Source organism: Physeter macrocephalus, chromosome 3 (assembly GCF_002837175.3).
Source record: "Physeter macrocephalus isolate SW-GA chromosome 3, ASM283717v5, whole genome shotgun sequence".
Taxonomy (NCBI): Eukaryota; Metazoa; Chordata; class Mammalia; order Artiodactyla; family Physeteridae; genus Physeter; species Physeter macrocephalus.
Genome location: NC_041216.1, coordinates 18,179,404 through 18,203,217, shown reverse-complemented (window position 1 = coordinate 18,203,217; position 23,814 = coordinate 18,179,404). Strand labels below are relative to the sequence as shown.

The 23,814-nt window shown below is 37.7% G+C and overlaps 1 protein-coding gene across 15 annotated transcripts in view; it reads right to left on the bottom strand.

Moving 5' to 3' along the window:
- EIF4G3 (eukaryotic translation initiation factor 4 gamma 3) overlaps positions 1–23,814 on the bottom strand; it is a 384,857-nt gene that overhangs the window by 285,538 nt on the left and 75,505 nt on the right. For all 15 annotated transcript variants that reach the window (XM_024125370.3, XM_055083733.1, XM_055083731.1 and 12 more), the window contains one exon: positions 13,075–13,150. Coding sequence is in view for 1 of the 15 variants with exons in the window: in XM_055083731.1 (XP_054939706.1) it covers positions 13,075–13,150 (76 nt within the window). In the remaining 14 variants the exon portion in view is untranslated. The remainder of the gene's footprint in view (positions 1–13,074; positions 13,151–23,814) is intronic.

The window sequence follows — 23,814 nt, the reverse complement described above, 5'->3', positions numbered from 1 at the left end:
CATCTCATGTTCATAGATAGGAAGGACTTCATATTGTTGTCAGTACTATCCAAAGTGATCTGCAGATCCAATGCAATTCTTATCAAAATCCCAATGACTTCTTTTTAAAGAAATAGAAAAATCCATCCTAAAATTTATATGGAATTTCAAGGGACCCCAAATAGCCAAAACAATCTTGAAAAAGAACAACAAAGCTGAAGGACTCATATACTTTCTGATTTCAAAACTTACTACAAAACTATAGTAATCAAAACAGTGTGCTACTGGCATAAAGATAGATTCCCAATAGAAGAGAATAGAGAGCCCAGAAATAAATACTCACATATATGATCAAATGATTTTCAACAAGGGTGCCAAGACCATTCAATGGGGAAAGAACAGTCTTTTCAACAAATGGCACTGGGAAAACTGGATGTCCACATGCAGAAGAACGAAGTTGGACCTTACTTTGCACCATATACAAAAATTAACCCAAAATGGATCAAGGACCTAAATATGAGACCGAAAACAATAAACTCTTAGAAGAAAACCTAGGACAAAAGCTTTAAGACATTGGATCTAGCAATGATTTCTTAAATATGACACCAATGGCGCCAGTAACAAAAGAAAAAATAGACAACTTGCACGTCATGAAAATGAAAAAAATTTTGTGCCTCAAAAGACACTACTGACAGAGTAAAAAGGCAATGCACAGAATGGGAAAAATATCTGCAAATCATGTATCTGATACAGGATTAATATCCAGAATATACAGAAAACTACTAACATTGAACAACAACAAGACAAACAACTTAACTCAAAAATGGGCAGGAGACTTGAATAGATATTTCACTTAAGAAGATATACAAATGGCCAAGGTGCACATGAAAAGATGCTCAACATTACTAATCATTATGCAAATGCAAATCAATACTATAGTGACACATCACCTCACACCCATTAGAATAGCTACTATCAAAAAAAACCCAAAGAAACAGAAAACAACAAGGGTTGGAGTGGATGTGGAAAAATTAGAATCCTTTTACACTGTTGGTGGGAATGTAAAATGGCAGAGCCACTGTGGAAAACAGTACAATGATTCATCAAAATATTAAAAATAAAATTATCATATGATCCAGCAATTCTACTTCCAGGCATATACCCAGAAGAACTGAAAGCAGGGTTTCAAAGAGGTATCATGGCAGCATTCTTCACAATAGCTATAATGATGAAGCAAACCAAGTGTCCATTGACAGAGGAATGGATAAGCAAAAATGTGCAATACACATACATTGGGACATTATTCAGCCTGAAAAGGAAAGAAAATTCTGACACATGCAACAATGTGGATGAACACTGAGGACATTATGCTAAGTGAAATAAGACAGTCACAAAAAAAGACAAATACTGTATGATTGCATTTATGCGAGGTACTTAAAGTAGTCAAAATCATAGAGAAAGAAAGCAGAGTGGTGGTTTCTAGGGACTGGGGAGAGAGAAGAATGAAGTTGTTATTTAATAGGTACAGTTTTACAAGCTGAAAAGAGTTCTGGGAATGGATGGTAATGGTATTTGCACAACAATGTGAATATACTTAGTACAACTTAAGTGTACACTTAAAAATGATTAAGGTGATAAATTTTGTTAGGTTTATTTTACACAATTTAAATATATGTATGTACATGTATCGCTAAATGTGATTTTCATCTTTTATTAAATTCCAAATACAAAAATTTGGATTTCCAACTGTGGTTGAATATCACTCAGCAATGCCACTGGAGAAAAGCGACAATAATAATTTTAAAACTACAATCTTCCTTACAACCTTCTTGCCACAACAAACAGGAAAATTTCATTCCTTTTCTATACCCAGTAATTCAAAAATATTAAACAGGAAAAAAAAAAGCTAAGAAAAAAGTCCTAAAAATTCCTAAATAGTACGTTCCTACAACTGAGAATTGGGTATATAATTAAACCTTTGTTAATTTTACAACCAAAATATGACATTATTTTATCAATGTAAACCTTCTTCCACAGTCACTTAACCTGCCAATTTCCTCACCTGTGAATTGTTTAATAGCACTTTTGACCTATCGAATTAGCAAAGATGTTTGAAAATGAGAAGACCTGAAACTATCAAGATAAAATGAAATGGATAGACTCCCATAATGCTTGCAGCAACATAAAGGCCCGTAACTTTACAGTATGTGAAGAGTATTATCTTTATAGTGTGTGTATTGGGTTGGCCAAAAAGTTCCTTAGGTTTTTAAGTAAAACTAAAAGACACATTTTTCATTTTCACCAAGAACTTTATTGAACAACGTATTCACCGTTTTGTTCCACGTCCTTCTGCCATTTTTCAGGCAACTTCATAATTCCCAAAACTTTTAATCTTTTTGAGCAAAGAACTGTTCCAGGTGTCTTTTACCGTCTTCAGGGAATTGAAATTTTTTCCATTAAGAGAATTTTTTAAAGATTGAAATAAATGGAAATCTGAAGGTGCAATGTCTGGTGAATACAGCAGATGAATCGCAACTTCCTAGCCAAGCTGTAACAGTTTTTGCCTGGTCATTAAAGAAACACGAGGTCTTGCGTTAGTTATCCTGATGGAAGATTATGCATTTTCTGTTGACTAATTCCAGATGCTTTTCATTGAGTGCTGCTTTCAGGTGGTCTAACTGGGAGCAGTACCTGTTGGAATTAATCATTTGGTTTTCCAGAAGGAGGTCATAATAGAGGACTCCCTTCCAATCCCATCATATATACAACATCACCTTCTTTGGATGAAGACTGGCCTTTGGTGTGGTTGGTGGTGGTTCATTTCGCTTGCCCCACCAACTCTTCCATTCCTCCTTATTGTACAGTATCCACTTTTCATCGCCGTCACAATTTGTTTTTTTTATTTTTTAAATTTATTTGTTTTATTTATTTATTTTTGGCTGCATTGGATCTTCATTGCTGCACGCGGGCTTTCTCTAGTTGAGGTCAGCAGGGGCTACTCTTCATTGCGGTGCGCGGGCTTCTCATTGCAGTGGCTTGTCTTGTTGCGGAGCACACGCTCTAGGCGCACAGGCTTCAATAGTTGTAGCACGCGGGCTCAGTAGTTGTGGCTCGCAGGCTCCAGAGTGCAGGCTCGGGAGTTGTGGCACACAGGCTTAGTTGCTCCGCAGCACATGGGATCTTCCCGGACCAGGGATCGAACCTGTGTCCGCTGCATTGGCAGGCGGATTCTTAACTACTGGACCACCAGGGAAGCCCCATAATTTTTTTAAAAACGGAACATTTTCCTTACGTTTAAGTAGAGGATCGCATGCAGAAATACAGTCAAGAAGGTTTTTTTTGCTTAACTTATGTGGAACCCAAACATCAAAGCTATTAACATAACCAAGCTAGTGCAAATGACTCTCAACACTTGATTTGGATATTTTGAGTATGTTGGCTATCTACCATGTGGTATAACGTTGATTGTTCTCAATTAATGTCTCAATTTGATCGCTATCAACTTCAACTGGTCTACCCGACTACAGAGCATCGTCCAGTGAGAAATCTCCTGCACGAAACTTCGCAAATCACTTTTGACATATCTGATCAGTCACAGCACCTTCTCCATACACTGCACAAATCTTTTTTTGTATTTCAGTTGCATTTTTACCTTTCTTGAAATAATAAAACATAATATGCCAAAAATGTTGTTTTTCTTCCATCTTCAATATTAAAATGGCTACACAAAAATTCACCAATTTTGATGTTTCTTTTTTTTTTAATGCATGCTGCTATGACAGCTGTCACAATAGAATCTAAGAAAACTGTTTCGAATGAAGTTAAAGACCACTAAGCGCTACTAGAGCCATCTTACGGAAAAAAACAATGAAACTTCTGGCCAACCCAATATTTTAACCTAGTAAGGCTGCTTTGGGAATGTTAGCCAAAGGAAATAACCCTATTTAAATAGAAAAATAAAAAATACACATATATATGAATGAATATGTATTTTATATATGTATGTATCACAAAGTTATTTAAAATAGAAAATAAAGAAGGGATCTTTAAACCAAACACTAGTTTGTAAATTAACTGATTATGTAAATTATGTTCATCTCATTGACATGCTACTTACTTAAGCTGTTAACATAATGTTTATAAATGCTATGTAACAGCATGACAATTATTTACAATGCAATGTTGTATTAAAAAAGAAAACTGCCAAATTGTATAATCATTATGATTTACATTATGTTTAACAAAAACCAAACTCTATTATTAGGAGGAAAAAATAATATATGAAACATGATTATGACAACTCTAAATTTTAAGCCCAGAGTTTACTTTTTTTCCAGGAATAAACTAATGATAAACATAGCAACATGGATAAATCTCAGAATAATTAACCTGAGTGAAAAAACAAAAAACAAAGTCTAGAAAATGCAAATCCATAATGACAGAAAGCGGACCAGTGGTGGGGGAAGGTAGAAAGATGGCAAAGGCATGAGGAAAACTTTGGGAGTGATGGGTATGTTAATTTTCTTGATTGTGGTAGAGGTTTTTACTGCTGTAAACTTATAATAAAACTTACCAAATTATACACTTTAAATACTACACTTTAGATATATTTAAATCATAGGCACTACATATCCTATATATCAAATACACTCAATAACGCTGTTCTTAAAAATAAAGTATAAATAAACAAACAAATAATTAGTTCAGCTGGTGTTTTACCATTGGGGGGAAGAAAATGGATTGTTACTCTGTGCTGGATTATAGGGCAATTAAGTGGATTTACATCTGGCTGGACACCACTGCTTAAAGAGTGTCGATCAACCCAAGCTAAATTTTGTCTCTGTGCAGAGGTCTCCATTGACATGTTGGCCTACTTAATACGTATCAGCTGACTTTCTAATTACATGACAGAGCTACAGGATGACAGAATCAAAACTTTATAAAGTATAAGCTGACTAAAAAGGATTGTGAAATGTTATGATATTAAGGAGTAATTTATTCAAATTAAATAATTTATTGACAGGAATTTTTTGCAAGCAGTTAATAACCCAGCCCTTCCAATGCCCTAGAATATAGACTGCTGCTTCTTGTAGTAAAGTCACTATTCCAGAAAAAAAATTTATTGTTTATCTCTGTAATTATGTTAAAAATACTGGTTTAATAGTCATAAAATCTAATTTCTCTAAATAAGATATACAGTTATCCCTAGGTATCTGAGAGGGATTGGTTCCTCCTAGACACACTCCCCCGACAGATACCAAAATCTGAGGATGCTCAAGTCTCTTATATAAAATGGCTTAGTGTTCGCATATAATCTACACACATCCTCTCCTATACTTTAAATCATCTCTAGATTACACTAGTACCTAAAACAATGTAAATGCTATGTAGAGAGCTGCCAGCAAACAGCAAATTCAAGTTTTGCTTTTTGGAACTTTCTGAAATCTTTTTTTTCAAGTATTTCGATCCACGGTTGGTTGAATCCGAGGATGAGGAACCCCTGGATATGGAGGGCTGACTATATAAGCCAAAAATATACAACATGGTAAAATTTCACATTTTGTTCTTCAGAAGCATGCCAATAAGACAGTTATTAATGAATATACTTCAGATTAGCTCATGCCTCTTTAGTTTTGCCATTTCCTCTCTACCATAGTATATACTGCTCTTACTAGCATTTAAAAAATATTGGCTTTATTCTTTTTTTGTTCGTATGACGAATCACCCTAATTATGGTTAATGAAGAATAATGACAAAAGTATCCCTCTCTTCCCTGATAAATATTCCAAGGAGAAACTTAGATAAACCGGACTATAATAAATAAATAATAAGCATGCTAAAATGTAAAATGAAGGCATTATAAAAGCTGAGCCCTACTTCTGATACCTCTTTGATTAGCAGCAGAGAACTTATCTAAAATGGCTGACATAAGGGCATACGGCCTCCATATCAGACATTAAAAAGCAAAATCTTTGTATAATTTTTAAAGACTATCCAGGTATCTTTTTGCCTTTCAAGGAATTTAACCAACTCAATTAAAGTGACATATGGGCACCATATGAGGAGCCAGGAGGAGGTGAATTGAAGGTTAGCCTTTATTTTATGACACTAAATGTCATAAATGATGCTAATGGACCTAGACACTAGAGAATAATGACGAATACATAACCTTGGGGCTGAGAAAAAGGGAGACTAAGCACCTGGTCAACTACCCTCCTACTCATTGTTAATGGGCACAACAGCATTGTAAAAGTGGGGAAGAGACTTAAATTACTAAGAATGGAAATAAGTGATCAAAAAGTAGAGACATCATATTTTAAGGTAACTTTTTACTGTCTAAAACCCCTGGTCCTTCCAGAATAGGCATCACATATAACTGACACACCCAATTTTTAAATTAACTGAAGGACCACAAATATGGCAGTAGCTTTTAATAGTAAAAGTCAAATTTGATCTAACTCAAAAAATAAATTCAAAACCTTAGATGCAAAACAATTCACATAAACTGTGTAGCAGGCACTGTGTTACTCACAGGATTTTGATTATCTCCTCTCTAAAGTACTAAGTTTATGAAGTCACATGTCCTCATTTATGAGGAATCTTAATAACATGCCTACACTTTAACTCAGGAATTGCATTTCTAAAAAGTTACTCTACAAAATAATCCAAAATACAGAAAAGGGTTAAAATTCAGTAGGTTATTCACGACAGGAAACAACCTAATGCTTAACTCCTCACAAAAATAATGTTCACATATATAAATTTTCCTCAACAAAGACCTTGTTCCTCACCCAGTGTTCCTTCCTATAAATAGTACCATGTTCATCCACTCAGTTGCTCAAGTGACAATCCACGACATCTCCCTTTACTCTTCTTTCTCTCACATCCCACATCCAAGCCATCATCATATCCTATTGACTCCACTTTCAAAATATACAGCAAACCCCATCTCCTCTCTTTGACTGTCACCAGCTTAGAGCAAGCCACCATCATTTGCCTATATTACTACAATAACCGCCTACTGGTCTTGCTTCCACCTCACAACCACAACCACCTACCCTCATCAGTCTACCCTCTATACAGTAGGTACAGTCACCTTAAAAAAATAAAATCAGATCTTCTGTTCTTAAATTTCCAATGGCACATCTAGATTAAAATCCAAAATCTTTACCATGGTCTATAGTGCCCTATATAATCTGATGCTCCAGATTCTATCTCTGGGCCTCTGCACTGCTCTTTCTTCTACCAGAAGTGCTCTTTCCCTAAAATCTACAATCTCACTCGCTTACTTCTTAAGTTTCTACTTAAATGCCATTGTTTCAGATAAAACTTCCCTGGGAGCCCTAGCTAAAGTAGGATGTCCAGTTATTCTTTATCCCTTTATCTTGCCACGTTTTCATCAAGGCATTTATTACCACCTAATAGCATATTGCACACATTATTTTTTTTTATTTAACTATCTTTCTATCTCACAAAAAAGTAAGCTCCTTGAGGACTGCAGATTTAGTTTGCTCACTACTATATTCCCAACGTCTAGAACAGTGTCTGACATACATTAAAAGCTTAAGAAATAATCTGTCTGGGCTTCCCCGGTGGCGCAGTGGTTAAGAATCCGCCTGCCAATGCAGGGGACACGGGTTCGAGCCCTGGTCCAGGAAGATCCCACATGCCACGGAGCAACTAAGCCCGTGCGCCACAACTACTGAGCCTGCGCTCTAGAGCCCGCGAGCCACAACTACTGAAGCCCGCGCGCCTCGAGCCCGTGCTCCGCATAAGAGAAGCCACCGCAATGAGAAGCCCGCGCACCGCAACGAAGAGTAGCCCCCGCCCACCTCAACTAGAGAAAGCCCGTGTGCAGCAACGAAGACCCAATGCAGCCAAAAATAAAAAAAATAAAAAAAAAAAAAGAAATAATCTGTCAAATGTTGAGTGAATGCTAAATTCTTATAACAAAACAGTATACAACAATTTATTATTTCAGACATGTTTCAAGTAGCATAGGAAAAGCTAACATTACAACATACAGTGAAAAATGAGAATAAAATATCTTATTCAGAGCCTACAACACAGAAAAAGAGACAAAGGAACTATACCAAAAAACGGTTATAGTAGATGCCTCTAGAAATCAATCAAGATTACTAGAAATTTTCATCTTCTTCTTTTTCCTAGCCTAATTTTGAAAATAATTTAATGTTGAAGGTATACTTTCATAATTAGCAAAAATTATATGTTAAGAGTTATGCCTGATAAAATTCTACAGCCTTTAAGCTCAGTACTTTTTTTTTCAGCCATGCCACGCAGCATGCGGGATCTTAGTTCCCTAACCAGGGATTGAACCCATGTCCCTGCAGTGGAAGCACAGAGTCTTATCCACTGGACTGCCAGGGAAGTCCCCAACCTCAGTACTTTAAACAAACAAACAACTCTGGCCTGGAGGAAGTTTGTGCCAGAAAAAAATTAAAGGTTATTTTTTTTAATGTAAATTGAAGATTCCCAATTAGTACAGTGAGCAGATAGTTTATCATCCAAACTGGGGCCATTTTAAGAGTTATAGAGGGTTCAAAAAGTAATTAACAGGTGTTTAGTTGATCTACCATAGGTGTAAACTGAGACTTGTTTTAAGCAAACCAAGAAAAATAATTACCTTACCCATTACCTGCATGATAAACCTCTATCTCTTTAGGACAACCTTAAAACCTGCAAAACTCACTTATCTCATCTCTACTTTGGCTACAAAACCTAGCACACATGCCACACTTCTGACTACTGGCCATTCTATTAACCATGCCTCTAATTTTTCACTTCCTAGAAGGCCTTTTCTTCCCTTTTCTGCTTAGAAGTCTTATACCTTCCAGCTTAGTGTCACTTCCTCAATGAAGCAACTTCTCCCTTTCCCATATAATAGCATGTTCATATCTCTAATCAAAGGTTCTCAACCAGAGCCTTATGAATGGCCTGATGGACATCTGTGAAGTTCTAAAATTATATGTAAACACTTGGTATATGCTCTTTTTTGAGGAGAAAGCACTGCGACTATTTTCAGACTCTACAAGTAATTTATAACCCAAAAGGATAATTATTGCTTTATCATATCACTTGGATTACAATTATTTATTTACTCATCTCTCTCACTATACTGTGAGTTCTTTAAAGCACCCTATTTCCAAGGATGAATGGTATGATGAAATGAAACATTAAAAGATATGTCCAGGGCTTCCTTGGTGGCGCAGTGGTTGAGAATCCGCCTGCCAACGCAGGGGACACGGGTTCGAGCCCTGGTCCGGGAAGATGCCACATGCCACGGAGCAACTAAGCCTGTGCGCCACAACTACTGAGCCTACACTCTAGAGCCCACGAGCCACAACTACTGAGCCCACGCGCTGCATCTACTGAAGCCCGCGTGCTCTAGGGCCCGTGCTCCGCAACAAGAGAGGCCACCGCAATGAGAGGCCCACACAACGCAACCAAGAGGAGCCCCCGCTCACTGCAACTAGGGAAAGCCGGCGTGAAGCAACGGAGACCCAACACAGTCAAAAATAATAAATAAATAAAAATAAATAATTTTTTTTTAAAAAGACATGTCCAGGGACTTCCCTGGTGGCGCAGTGGATAAAACTCTGAGCTCCCAAAGCAGGGGGCACGGGTTCAATCCCTGGTCAGGGAACTAGATCCCACATGCATGCTGCAACTGAGAGTTCTCATGCCACAACTAAGGAGCCCTGGAGTCGCAACTAAGGAGCCCGCGAGCCACAACTAAGGAGCCCACCTGCTGCAACTAAGACCCCACGCAACCAAATAAAAAAATATAAAAAAATTTTAGGGCTTCCCTGGTGGTTCGGTGGTTAAGAATCCTCCTGCCAATGCAGGGGACACAGGTTCAATCCCTGGTCCGGAAAGACCCCACATGCTGTGGAGTAACTAAACCCATGCACCACAACTACTGAGTCTGTGCTCTAGAGCCACAACTACTGAGCCCGTGTGCCACAACTACTGAAGCCTGCATGCCTAGAGCCCGTGCTCCACAACAAGAGAAGCCACCACAATGAGAAGCCCGCACACCACAATGAAGAGTAGCCCCCGCTCACCGCAACTAGAGAAAGCCCACGCACAGCAACAAAGACCCAACGCAGCCAAAAATAAATAAAATAAAGTTTTTTAAAAAGAAAGGGAGGGGCTTCCCTGGTGGCGCGGTGGTTGGGAGCCCGCCTGCCGATGCAGGGGACGCCGGTTCGTGCCCCGGTCCGGGAGGATCCCACATGCTGCAGAGCGGCTGGGCCTGTGAGCCATGGCCACTGGGCCTGCACGTCCGGAGCCTGTGCTCTGCAGTGGGAAAGGCCACAACAGTGAGAGGCCCGCGTACAGCAAAAAAAAAAAAAAAAAAAAAAAAGGAGGAGAAAATAAGGGGAGAGAAGAAAAAGAGACAAAGGAACTATACCAAAAAACGGTTATAGTAGATGCCTCTAGAAATCAATCAAGATTACTAGAAATTTTCATCTTCTTCTTTTTCCTAGCCTAATTTTGAAAATAATTTAATGTTGAAGGTATACTTTCATAATTAGCAAAAATTATATGTTAAGAGTTATGCCTGATAAAATTCTACAGCCTTTAAGCTCAGTACTTTTTTTTTCAGCCATGCCACGCAGCATGCGGGATCTTAGTTCCCTAACCAGGGATTGAACCCATGTCCCTGCAGTGGAAGCACAGAGTCTTATCCACTGGACTGCCAGGGAAGTCCCCAACCTCAGTACTTTAAACAAACAAACAACTCTGGCCTGGAGGAAGTTTGTGCCAGAAAAAAATTAAAGGTTATTTTTTTTAATGTAAATTGAAGATTCCCAATTAGTACAGTGAGCAGATAGTTTATCATCCAAACTGGGGCCATTTTAAGAGTTATAGAGGGTTCAAAAAGTAATTAACAGGTGTTTAGTTGATCTACCATAGGTGTAAACTGAGACTTGTTTTAAGCAAACCAAGAAAAATAATTACCTTACCCATTACCTGCATGATAAACCTCTATCTCTTTAGGACAACCTTAAAACCTGCAAAACTCACTTATCTCATCTCTACTTTGGCTACAAAACCTAGCACACATGCCACACTTCTGACTACTGGCCATTCTATTAACCATGCCTCTAATTTTTCACTTCCTAGAAGGCCTTTTCTTCCCTTTTCTGCTTAGAAGTCTTATACCTTCCAGCTTAGTGTCACTTCCTCAATGAAGCAACTTCTCCCTTTCCCATATAATAGCATGTTCATATCTCTAATCAAAGGTTCTCAACCAGAGCCTTATGAATGGCCTGATGGACATCTGTGAAGTTCTAAAATTATATGTAAACACTTGGTATATGCTCTTTTTTGAGGAGAAAGCACTGCGACTATTTTCAGACTCTACAAGTAATTTATAACCCAAAAGGATAATTATTGCTTTATCATATCACTTGGATTACAATTATTTATTTACTCATCTCTCTCACTATACTGTGAGTTCTTTAAAGCACCCTATTTCCAAGGATGAATGGTATGATGAAATGAAACATTAAAAGATATGTCCAGGGCTTCCTTGGTGGCGCAGTGGTTGAGAATCCGCCTGCCAACGCAGGGGACACGGGTTCGAGCCCTGGTCCGGGAAGATGCCACATGCCACGGAGCAACTAAGCCTGTGCGCCACAACTACTGAGCCTACACTCTAGAGCCCACGAGCCACAACTACTGAGCCCACGCGCTGCATCTACTGAAGCCCGCGTGCTCTAGGGCCCGTGCTCCGCAACAAGAGAGGCCACCGCAATGAGAGGCCCACACAACGCAACCAAGAGGAGCCCCCGCTCACTGCAACTAGGGAAAGCCGGCGTGAAGCAACGGAGACCCAACACAGTCAAAAATAATAAATAAATAAAAATAAATAATTTTTTTTTAAAAAGACATGTCCAGGGACTTCCCTGGTGGCGCAGTGGATAAAACTCTGAGCTCCCAAAGCAGGGGGCACGGGTTCAATCCCTGGTCAGGGAACTAGATCCCACATGCATGCTGCAACTGAGAGTTCTCATGCCACAACTAAGGAGCCCTGGAGTCGCAACTAAGGAGCCCGCGAGCCACAACTAAGGAGCCCACCTGCTGCAACTAAGACCCCACGCAACCAAATAAAAAAATATAAAAAAATTTTAGGGCTTCCCTGGTGGTTCGGTGGTTAAGAATCCTCCTGCCAATGCAGGGGACACAGGTTCAATCCCTGGTCCGGAAAGACCCCACATGCTGTGGAGTCAAAAAAAAAAAAAAAAAAAAAAAAAAAAAAAAAAAAAAAAAAGGAAGAGAAAATAAGGGGAGAGATCCCCCCCTCCCTTAAAAAAAAATTTTTTTTAGTTTAAAAAATAAAGATATGTCCAGGAATTCCCTGGCAGTCCAGTGGTTAGGACTCTGTGCTTTCACTGCTGAGGGCCTGGGTTCAATCCCTGACTGAGGGACTAAGATCTCGCAAGCTACACGGCACAGCCAAAAAAAAAGACATGTCCAGCTCCTCGATTCTCCCCTAAATTCCCTTAGGCTCACTGTAATACCCCTGTAATCTGCTTCTAATTTTATTATCTTCATCCTCTAACTTTTAAATTTCCCTTCATTTATGAATTTGAATCTATCATTTAACATAAATATTTAAATGTACTCCCATTAACCACTGTTCTCTTTTCTAAACTTTCTGCATTTGTATATGTAATCAAAGAAGGAAAAAAGTAAAATAAAAAATTTAAAAGTGTAAAATTTATTAAAATTTAAGAAAAAATATCCACAAGAAAATTAAAACTCAGTGTCCTAGAAGAATCACAATATTTATGGAAGGAGGAAAAGGGAGGAAAAAGAACACAGGTGTACAAGTCAATCTACCTTAACAGAATGTTTCTTTCATGTCTACTTCTTAAATTAAGATGACAGGGGAAAAGACCTATTCACCTTATTATATTATATACATCTAATTCTGTTCGAGATTTTATTGAACTTTTCTGTCAAAAGCCTATTATGTACCAATCTAACAAACACTGCCTATAATATCAAAGGTTCATGTGCAAAAAACACACACAATCTGACAAACAACCCTGAGGTACTCACCGTGCTGTACACTGCCGAGACAGTAGGAGTGAAGATTCGATCCTCGAGAGGCTGCTGCACAGGTCCTCTAGGAATTCTAGAAGAGCGAGTTAAGGATAAGAGAACTCAAAAATGAACTGCTTTAGCAATAAGAGCAAATTACAACCACAAAATTCTGTCAATGACCCAAGCTTTGTCATCCAGTTAATGGAGTTATACACTTATTTCTCCAGAGAAACTAGAAAACAAAGTATTTCAAATTTCCTAATGTGATTAGATCAGTCTCTCCAAAAGTGATTCCCATGATGAACATTCCATGGAAACTCAAAACAAATAAAAATCAAACAACAAGCCTCCTAACTTTAGGCCCAGGATGAGAATCTACCACCTTTACCTTCTAGAGAAAAAGACTAAGGAAGTATAAGCAGGATATTCAGAAAGATAAGACTAATTCATCAACGTGGAAACTGCTGACAAAGACCTAGTCTGTTCTGCGAATACAATTGTTTCCTTGTTTTTCTTTTTTAGCTGCTATTTTCCCAATATCTACCCACCAACTCCTCATTTTTATAAAAGAGGCTCTCCACTGTAATTTAGTTTAAAATACTTCAACATGTCAGGATAGTCTTCAAAAGACAAAAGACTATCATTTTATTCAGCTTCAAAACTGAAAGACGTAAGCTCTTCTACCTGGTAAGGTGATATTTTCCCTCTTTAAGAATGACAACCAAGAGACTTGGCACAGAAAATTAACAGCAATTATCTCTGGATGACAGGATTACATAACTGCCTTTTCTACCATAAATATAAATTATTTCTATAATTTAAATGTATTTTAAAAGAAAGACTACAAATATAATAAACCCAAAATAAGAATTCTTTCTTCAACCTAACAAATATTTAATAGTTCTCACATCATGTTCCTTTCTAATTTAAAGAAACAGTAAGGAAGAAAAAGTGACAGCTGCAAATAATAATTTTATATGAATGACCACAAGTTGCAGAGGTCTAAAAGAATCTTTAGAAGTAAAATTCTTTATGTCCAAGTAGCAAAAGTTTACTGATGTGGGAGAGGGAAACTAAACAAAACAAAACCAAAAAACCCAATGCTTTAGTCATTCAAAATTAGTAACACTGTACCAGTCTCTAGTTAGTTCTTCAAACTAGCAACCTCAGACAACAGTTCCATGCGTTGCCATCATCCCCTACACACAAAGAACTGATTTAAAATGCTGCACTGAGAAATAACAAAGCTAAAACATTTCATAAGGGAACTGCTTCATCCAAATAAACTATATATATGTTTGCAATGTAGAAAACATAAGCCTAACAAGTTTCAGGACAAAAGTCCTTTATATTAGTTTGTCAATTCTTTCAGAATGAAGATTACCCCTAGCCAAAATAAAACTTGCTTTGAATTATGGTTCTGTATTGTGGTCACATGAATGGTAGAAAATATGAGACTGTTCTTTCTTCTACAAAGCCAACTGCTAGTAGCTTTTCGAGCTAGGGCCAACTGTCACTATGTGGGAATAAGTTCTCAAATGAGTCATCGGCAGTAGGCCCCAAGAGCTGAGCCATACCATTTAACCTTACTAGGAAAGGTTAAGGCTCCTGATTTCTATTAGTAACTTTACTGGCTAACAATATTACTGTTAACTACAAGACTTCTAAAGAGACAATCATATATTTGGCCAATATTCCAGTAACAAACGTTCTTTTTCCTTGGTCACATAAAGAATATTGACTTCATTTATTCCCCTCTCTGAAAACTACCAACAGAATATTGAGGATTAATAAATTGTTTCTTTTTTTTTTTTTTTTTTTTTTTGTGGTATGCGGGCCTCTCACTGTCGTGGCCTCTCCCGTTGCGGAGCACAGGCTCCGGACGCACAGGCTCAGCGGCCATGGCTCACGGGCCTAGCCGCTCCGCGGCATGTGGGATCTTCCCGGACCAGGGCACGAACCCGTGTTCCCTGCATCGGCAGGCGGACTCTCAACAACTGCACCACCAGGAAAGCCCAATAAATTGTTTCTTAAAAGACCATTTGGATAAAAATATTTAAGACAAAAATACAGTTCTATAAAAGAAAACTGAAAACAGAAGTCAGGAGATCTGAATCTAGAGCATGCGGCAAGCCTAACCAACCATGTTGTCCTCAATGAACCATTTTACAGTATCTCCTATAAACTTAGTCTCAGCAAGATGAAGTAATTTGCCCAAGTTAACAAGGCTAACTAAGCTAAGTGGCCAGGTCAGCTTTCTTCTGTATTCTAAAGACAGTGCTCTTCCTATTACATCAACGCGCCCATGAGCAAAATACTTTATAGCATAGTAAAAAAAGCATTATCACAACCTGGTCAAAATACATGGTTGCCCCTATCTTCCGGACAGAATTAAATTAGTAGTTCATCTCATAAAAGAGTCAATGGAGTGTCACTCTAAAACTTCTAAAAAGTCCCAAATTCTTGGCCCAGGCTGAATCATCTGCCCAATGGCAAATGAACACACTACTGCAGACTGGGCACGTAATGCATGAAACCAAGGGAACTTATTTTACGGAGCAATTTTCTCCTTAATTCGTAGTGGTGATCGTTGCACATCTTCATAAATATGGTTAAAAAAAAAACCACTGAATTGTACACTTTAAAATTGTGAATTTTATGGTATGTGAATTATATCTCAATTTTTTAAATGGTATTTTAGTAATTTGCAACTAGGCTGTTTAGCACCCCCTCCTTCCACTAAAAAAGCCTAGATAAATCAGTATGAGATAAGCACTGCTAGGCATTTTCTCCAGAAACAGGTGAATTTCAAAGAAATGGCACACATGTAAAGCTCTTACGCCGCTGGGCCTGTGCGTCCGGAGCCTGTGCCCCGCAACAGGAGAGGCCACAATGGTGAGAGTCCCGCGTACTACGAAAAAAAAAAAAAAAAAAACCTAGCCAATTTTAATATTTGTTTCAATTCAATTTCATGTTGAGCTGTTAATTCAGGTCCAAAATCCTTTATTGGAATTTAGAATTTTTCCACTGTTAGAAAGTTAATACGGCAGCACTCCTTAATCAAATACATTAATATCTCTACTGTAAAATATATGAATATTGAAATTTCTGTATTTCTGTCCAGAGTTTTTGCTAATTTCAGAAAACCATTAGTTTCCCCAAGCTCTTTTGATTTTAGAATTGCAAGCCTATACCTTCTTTCCCATTGTGTTTTAGCTCTAAAAGTCTCTGGAAATCACCATTTGAATGTTAACAACTAGGAACCATTATATTGCTTTCTTTTCTTTTTTTTTTTTTTTTAAACAAATCCAGAAATGTTAGTCTCCAAGTACTTAGCCAGAAATGCCTTTGCTCTGACTCTGGTTTTCTAACTCAGAACACAACTCACCACATATTACAAATTGATTTCCTGACAGTCGCATTCAAATTTACCCAGAAACATACTCTGCTTAGGTTTTGTGTTTTTTTTTAAAAGACCAATATTGCCAAAGAAAATGGCTGCTGACCATGCTGTTAATATTTTGTAATTTTATTTTTAGTTTTTGAGGAACCTCCATACTGTTTATCATAGTGGCTGCACCAACCAACAGTGTGGGAGGGTTCCAAAAGTAATGAATTACTGATACAACAACATGAGTGAATCTCAAATGCTAATTAAGTTAAATGAAAGAAGCTAGACTCAAAATGGCTATGAGTCCATTTAAATAACACTCCGGCAAAGGCAAAACTATAGGGGCTAGGGCCTGGGGGAGAGTTTATCTAAAAAGAGACAGCACTATGATCCAGCAATCACACTACTGGGCATATATACAGACAAAACTATAATTCAAAAAAATACATGCACCCCTATGTTCACAGCAGCACTGTTTCCAACAGCCAAGACATGGAAGCAACCTAAATGTCCACTGACAGATGAATGGATAAAGAAGATGTGGGGCTTCCCTGGAGGCACAGTGGTTGAGAGTCCGCCTGCCGATGCAGGGGACACGGGTTCATGCCCCGGTCCAGGAGGATCACACATGCCGCGGAGCGGCTGGGCCCATGAGCCATGGCCGCTGAGCCTGCGCGTCCGGAGCATGTAACTAGAGATTATCATACTAAGTGAAATAAGTCAGAAAGAGAAAGACAAATACCATATGAGATCACTTCGTGTGGAATCTAAAATATGACACACATGAACTTATCTACGAAATGGAAAATGACTCACAGATATAGAGAACAGACTTGCGGTTGCCAAGGGTGGGGATGGGGGATGGACTGGGAGTTTGGGATTAGCAGATGCAAACTATTACATACAGAATGCAACTATTATATATAGAATTATATATAGAATATCTACTATATAGGACAGGGAACCATATTCAAAATCCTATAATAAACCATAATGGAAAAGAATATGAAAAAGAATATGTATGTATAACTGAACCACTTTGATGTATAGCAGAAACTAACACAACATTGTAAATCAACTATACTTCAATAAATTTTTTTTTAATTTTTGCATTTTTTTTTTGTTTTTTGGGGGGGGGTTTTAATTTATTTATTTTTGGCTGTGTTGGGTCTTCGTTTCTGCGCGAGGGCTTTCTCTAGTTGCAGCAAGCGGGGGCCACTCTTCATCGCAGTGCGCGGGCCTCTCACTATCGCAGCCTCTCTTGTTGCGGAGCACAGGCTCCAGACGCGCAGGCTCAGTATTGTGGCTCACGGGCCTAGTTGCTCCGCGGCATGTGGGATCTTCCCAGACCAGGGCTCGAACCCATGTCCCCTGCATTGGCAGGCAGATTCTCAACGACTGTGCCACCAGGGAAGCCCAATAAAACTTTTTAAAAAGAGAGATGGCAATGAAGGACTGTAATTAGGTGATGGAACTTTTCCATATCTTCAGTATGGTGGGGCTGCAAAACTCTGCATTTATCAGAATTCATAAAACTATATATCTAAAATAAGTGAGTTCTGAGTTTCTCCAAAGTTTAAGCAATAAAGTCACTAAATGACTCAGCAATACTCACTCCTAGGTATATATCCAAGAGAAATAAAAACATGTGCACACAACACCAATAACTGAATGTTCATATCGGCATTATTTGCAATAGCCAAAAAGTAGAAACAATGTTTTCATCAACTGATGAATGGATAAACAAAATGAAGTATATCCATACAATGAATTTTATTTGTCAATAAAAAGAAATGGAAGTCCTGATACATGCTACAACATGGATGAACCTTGAAAACACAATGCTAAGTGAAAAAAGCCAGTCACAAAAGACCACATTTTGTATAATTCCACTCATATGAAATGTCCAGAACAGGCAAATCCACAGACAAGAAGTATAAAAGAAAAAGACTAGTGGATGCTTAGGCCTGAGGGGATGGGTGGAAATGGAAGAAGGAGGGATGACTGCTAAAAGATATGGGTTTCTTTTTGAAGTAATCTAAAATTAGGTTCTAAACCTATGGTGATAGTTACACTAGTCTGTAAATATACTAAAAACCAATAAACTATACATTTTAAATGGGTGAATTTTATGTTCTGTGAATTATATCTCAATAAAGCTGTTATCAAAAAAGTGAATAAAATTGTAGGTAATTTTTAAACAAATTTTTTAAATAATAATATTAAAACTTCATGGTGGGGCAAGCACTTTGTCTACTACTCTATCCCCAGACACTAGAATATTGCTAAAAAGTCATAAACTCAAAATGCTTCAACATCATGATCTAGTCCAATAGACTTATTTTTTAAGATAAGTGATTTTTTTTTTTTTTTTTTTTTTTTGGCCACACCACACAGCTTATGGGATCTTAGTTCCCCGACCAGGGATTGAACCCAGACCCTGCCAGTGAAAGCGCCGAGTCCTAACCACTGGACCGCCAGGGAATTCCCGTAGTCCACTAGACTTAAAAGAAGTATGGCTCATCCTAAGAATCTACATAGCAAACAAAGAGAAGTTTTAGGCAACAATAATAGTAAAACAGGTGACCCACAGGAAAATGGGTAGCTGGATTTATGCGGTGAACTGAATTTCTTTCAATGGCAGAAAGAAATACAGGATCTTATACTCTCCTGAAACTCTGCCTAATGACCTTGCAACATGGAAACTTGCCCAACCAGCTTCTTGACACTACTCCCAACAAACTTTTCTCTTCAGTAATATCTGGAAAAGATCCTTCTCTATCCACAGCCAACAAACCCAAGCCAAAGCACACTTACACTAAACCAGTGTATCAATACTGCTTGTCAATATACCAAAGGGGAGATTAATTATAGTATCTAGAAATGAGTCACAAGTATTTCTGTACACTAGAAAAACGGTAACAAAGAAAACCACATTTAACAGAAGAAATAACTTCACAAAATAAAGAATCATGGTTAATTCATCAACAATGAAAACCACACCAAATTATACTTGGAAGGTCCACATTGCTCTAGTCAACCTAACAACAAATGCAGGGATTCCATATACCTAGTACACTCTACTCCACAGGAAAACTCTTCAAATATCTGAGTACTGTTAATATTAATAAATCTTTTAATGTTTATAAAGTCTTTATTATGTAGTCTTTATCTTTTAGGTGAAATACTCACTTCCTTTTGACCACTTGTGGAGAGGCAGATGTGATATAATCCTATCAGAGTAAAGTAGAAGGGAGACAATTTTCTTATTATCAATGCAAACAAAGATTGGGTGAGCTCTCTTTACCTCTGCTTATTAATACATTCATGTTGTCTGTAATAAACTATTGTCCATGTGTGTTTTCTTTCCATCTAAAATTGTTACAAAGTCATGTCTGATTCATTCTGGGCATAACTGTAAGTAATCAATCATTTGAATGTAAACAGAATACATTTGCACCTATTTAATTTCATCATGCAGATTCTGATTCATTCCATTTTGAAATCTAATCCTACACTCAATTTTTTCATCTAAATTTCCCAGTAGTTTTTACAAGGATAAGAATTTCATCTTAATTTAAATCACTGGGGTAAAAAATACTAAACAGGTCAGAATTAAAGAAAGAGCACTGTGATACTCCAGAAACCCCTTCTTCTTGGCCAGAGGAAATGGAGGAAAGAGTCCTTGTGGGCCAAAGAGTATTAGGGGAATTCCAAAGAAGAAAAGTAGAGGAGGAGGATCCCTATTTCTTTGTATGAACCTACATAAGTCCAGGCTCACCCTCAAAGTTGTACATAAATGGGACAGATCCAAAGCAGCATATTAAAAGCTCTGAAAATAAACAAAGATTAGAACCACCCCCAACAGAGAGACAAAACTTGAGCCCTGAGCCTAATCAAGTTGATTGTCTCCTTTAAAAAATTTTTTAATCACAATTCTCCAAGGATTATAACAGGACCCAGAATCTATAAAACATAAAATTTGGGGACTTCCCTGGTGGTCCAGTGGTTAAGCCTTCACCTTCCTATGAAGGGGGTGAGGGTTCAATCCCTAGTCAGGGAGCTAAGATCCCACATGCCTTGGGGCCAAAAAAACCCCAAAAAACATAAAACAGAAGCAATGTCATAACAAATTCAATAAAGACTTTAAAAATGGTCCACATCAAAAAAAAAAACTGAAAAAAAAATACAAAACATAAAATTTTAAATGTCCAGGATACAATCTGAAATTACTCAGCATACAAATACAGTAAAATGTAACCAATTCTCAAGAATTAGCAGTCAAATCTAACAGGGTTGATTGCTTAAAAAATATTCTCCAAATGATTCAGAATTTATAAAGCTTAACATTTACAGTGTCTAGGACACAATCCAAAATTACCTGACATACAAAGAACCAAGAAAATGTAACCAATTCTCAGGAGAAAAGACAATCAACACATGCTAACCTTGAAAAGACGCAGATATTAGAATTATCAGGCATAGAACATAAAGCAACTATTATAACTATGCTCCAAGAGATAAAGGTAACCACATTTGAAGTGAATGGAAAGATAGAAATCCTCAACAGACTGATACAAACTATAAAAAAGAACCAAGTGGAAATTTTGGAACTGAATGATACAACTTTAAAAAATTCACTAGGTGGTATCAGTAACAAAATGGAAATGACAGAGGAAAGAGTCAGTGAATCAGAAAATAGATCAATGAAAATAAAGAAAGAAAAACAATTACTAAAAATAACAAGGAGATAAGGAGGCAAAGGTGGAAAACTACACAATATGGAAGTTTGCAATGGTAAGTTATAAGTTGTTAATGTAACCCGTGGGTCAGCAAACTTTTTCTCAAGAGGCTAGATAGTAAATATCTGTGCATTCATGGTATTTGTATGAGCCTGTGAGCCATATGGTCTTTGTCACAATTGCTTGCCTACACTGCTGTAATGCAAAAGAAGCTACAGATAACACGTAAAATGAATGCATATGGCATGTTCCAATAAAACTCATTTACAAAAATAGGCAGCTGGCTAGTGGGCCATAGGTTGCCTACCCTTAATTTAACCTAATAAAAGAGTTTTCCCCAATACTTTGTACAACACTACCCACTTAAGATTATAAATGCTCAGTTATACAATATCTGGTAACACAAACCTTACGTTTCCAAACTAATTAAATTTATCCATGATGTAGATTGAAGAAGAGTTATAGTACAAAGTCAATAGACTGATACTAGTGAGATTCTTGAAATTATCATTAATAAAACAATGGTATTATCTGAAAAAATTAGAGTGTACATATGGCTTAAATTCAGACTAGTTTTTAATAACTAAAACAAATTCTGATATGCCAATAATCACATATAAATGTTAATTCAGTAACAATGACTGAATCCTTAAGTAATTTTACTCCACAATCTCAAGTAGTAGTAGTAATAGTAATAAAAATAAAAACAAAAGAAATAAATGTCAGGAGAAAAAATAATTTTAACATATCCACCCATATTAAAAGAAACAGGAAGACATTTTGTTTCAATTCTCTTTCCTATTAAACCACCTTCAATAATACTAAAAATTAATATTAAAGTCAACTATCTCGTACTGTGCTTTTCATTCTGACAAATTTACTGTTCTAAAGAAAAAATATTTGTGTGTATTTCTTAAAAATCTATATTTATAAAAACACACTGATCTCCCTATAGTATACTGACTCACTAATGCTCCCTAATCTTGTTTTTTATTTTGTTTTGTTTTGCTTTTTGGCCACGCCTCGCAGCCTGCAGGATCTTAGTTCCCCAACTAGGGATCGAACCCCTGCCCACTGCAGAGGAATTGCGGAGTCTTAACCACTGGACTGCCAGGGAAGTCCCTCCCTATCGTTCTGAGACACACATTGTTTTGGTTTGATTTAATGTACTATAACAACATTCTGAAATACAGTAGTCCAGTAGCCCAGTCCATATGGCTAGCTGCACTCTGCTCCTATGTTGCCTTCTATTCACCATCCCTGACCCCTTCTAAACTCTACTATCAGTTACCAGTCCCCTACACCAAATATTCACTATTTAAATAGCAATGAGGCAGCCAAAAAGGAATGTTAAATCCTCCCTGCTCCCTAACTATTGCTCATCTTTTGAAAATCCTGTTTTAAGAGGACTGTAGAAAGTTATAAAGAATTCTCAAGAGAATAGTGAATGTGATTCATTCCACCTAGAGCAGGATGAGTGAATGGTGACTATAAGGATTGGCTAACAGTAGTGAAAGGGTGAAAAAGAAGAGGAAAGAAGAATGAAGAAATAAGATCCATCTCCCCTTTTTCTAAGTGACCAAAATCCTACTTTCCTGCCTAAAAGCATACCCACCACAGAATTTCCTAATGCTCTGTGCTCTAGAGGCTCTGGATTGGAGTCAGACAATCTTGGGTTCCATTCCTAGCTTTAGCCTTTAGTACACTGTGTAGTCATAGTTAATCTCTAAACAGCAGCTTCCTCAATTGTAAAATGGTAACATAAAACATTCATAAATTGCTCTGAGGATTAACTAAGTCACTAGACTAAATACTCTCTGCACAATGCCTGCCAGGTGTTTGTCATTCAATCCCTGTTAATTCCCTCTTCTAGCCCCCAAATTAGAATATGATACAACCATGGTCTGCAAAGTGGCATTAGAAGGACAAACGCAAGAAGTCGGCTTTTAAGCAGCTAGTCACCTCATTCATTCATTTTCAAGAAATATTTTGTGAGTAGCTACAAAGTAGTGAATAAAATAAGCAAAGTCACCAAACTCATGGTGCTTACATCCTATTGGGTGCAGACAGACAAAAAGTCAGTAAACAAACCAGATAATTAAAATGGTGAAAATGGCATGAAAATAAAAAGAATGATGTAAGAAGTGAGTTATGGTATTCTGGATAAGATAGAAGAGATAACTTCTAAATTGGGATCTGAAGGCTGCAAATTATCCATTCTACAAAAAGCAAGGGAAAGAGCATTCTAGGAAGGGAGCATCAAATGCAAAGGCCAGAAGTGGAAAAGGGCTGTGTTCAAAGACCATGAAACTAGAGGGGGTTAGGGGAGGCATGGACTGGGAGTTCGGGATTAGCAGATGCAAACTATTATATATAAAGAATGGATAAAAAACAAAGTCCTACTGTATAGCACAGGATATATTCAATATCCTGTACTAAACCATAATGGAAAAGATCACGAAAAAGAATATACATATAGGGGCTTCCCTGGTGGTGCAGTGGTTGAGAATCCGCCTGCCGATGCAGGGGACGCGGCTTCATGCCCCGGTCCGGGAAGATCCCACATGCCGCGGAGCGGCTGGGCCCGTGAGCCATGGCCGCTGAGCCTGCGCGTCCAGAGCC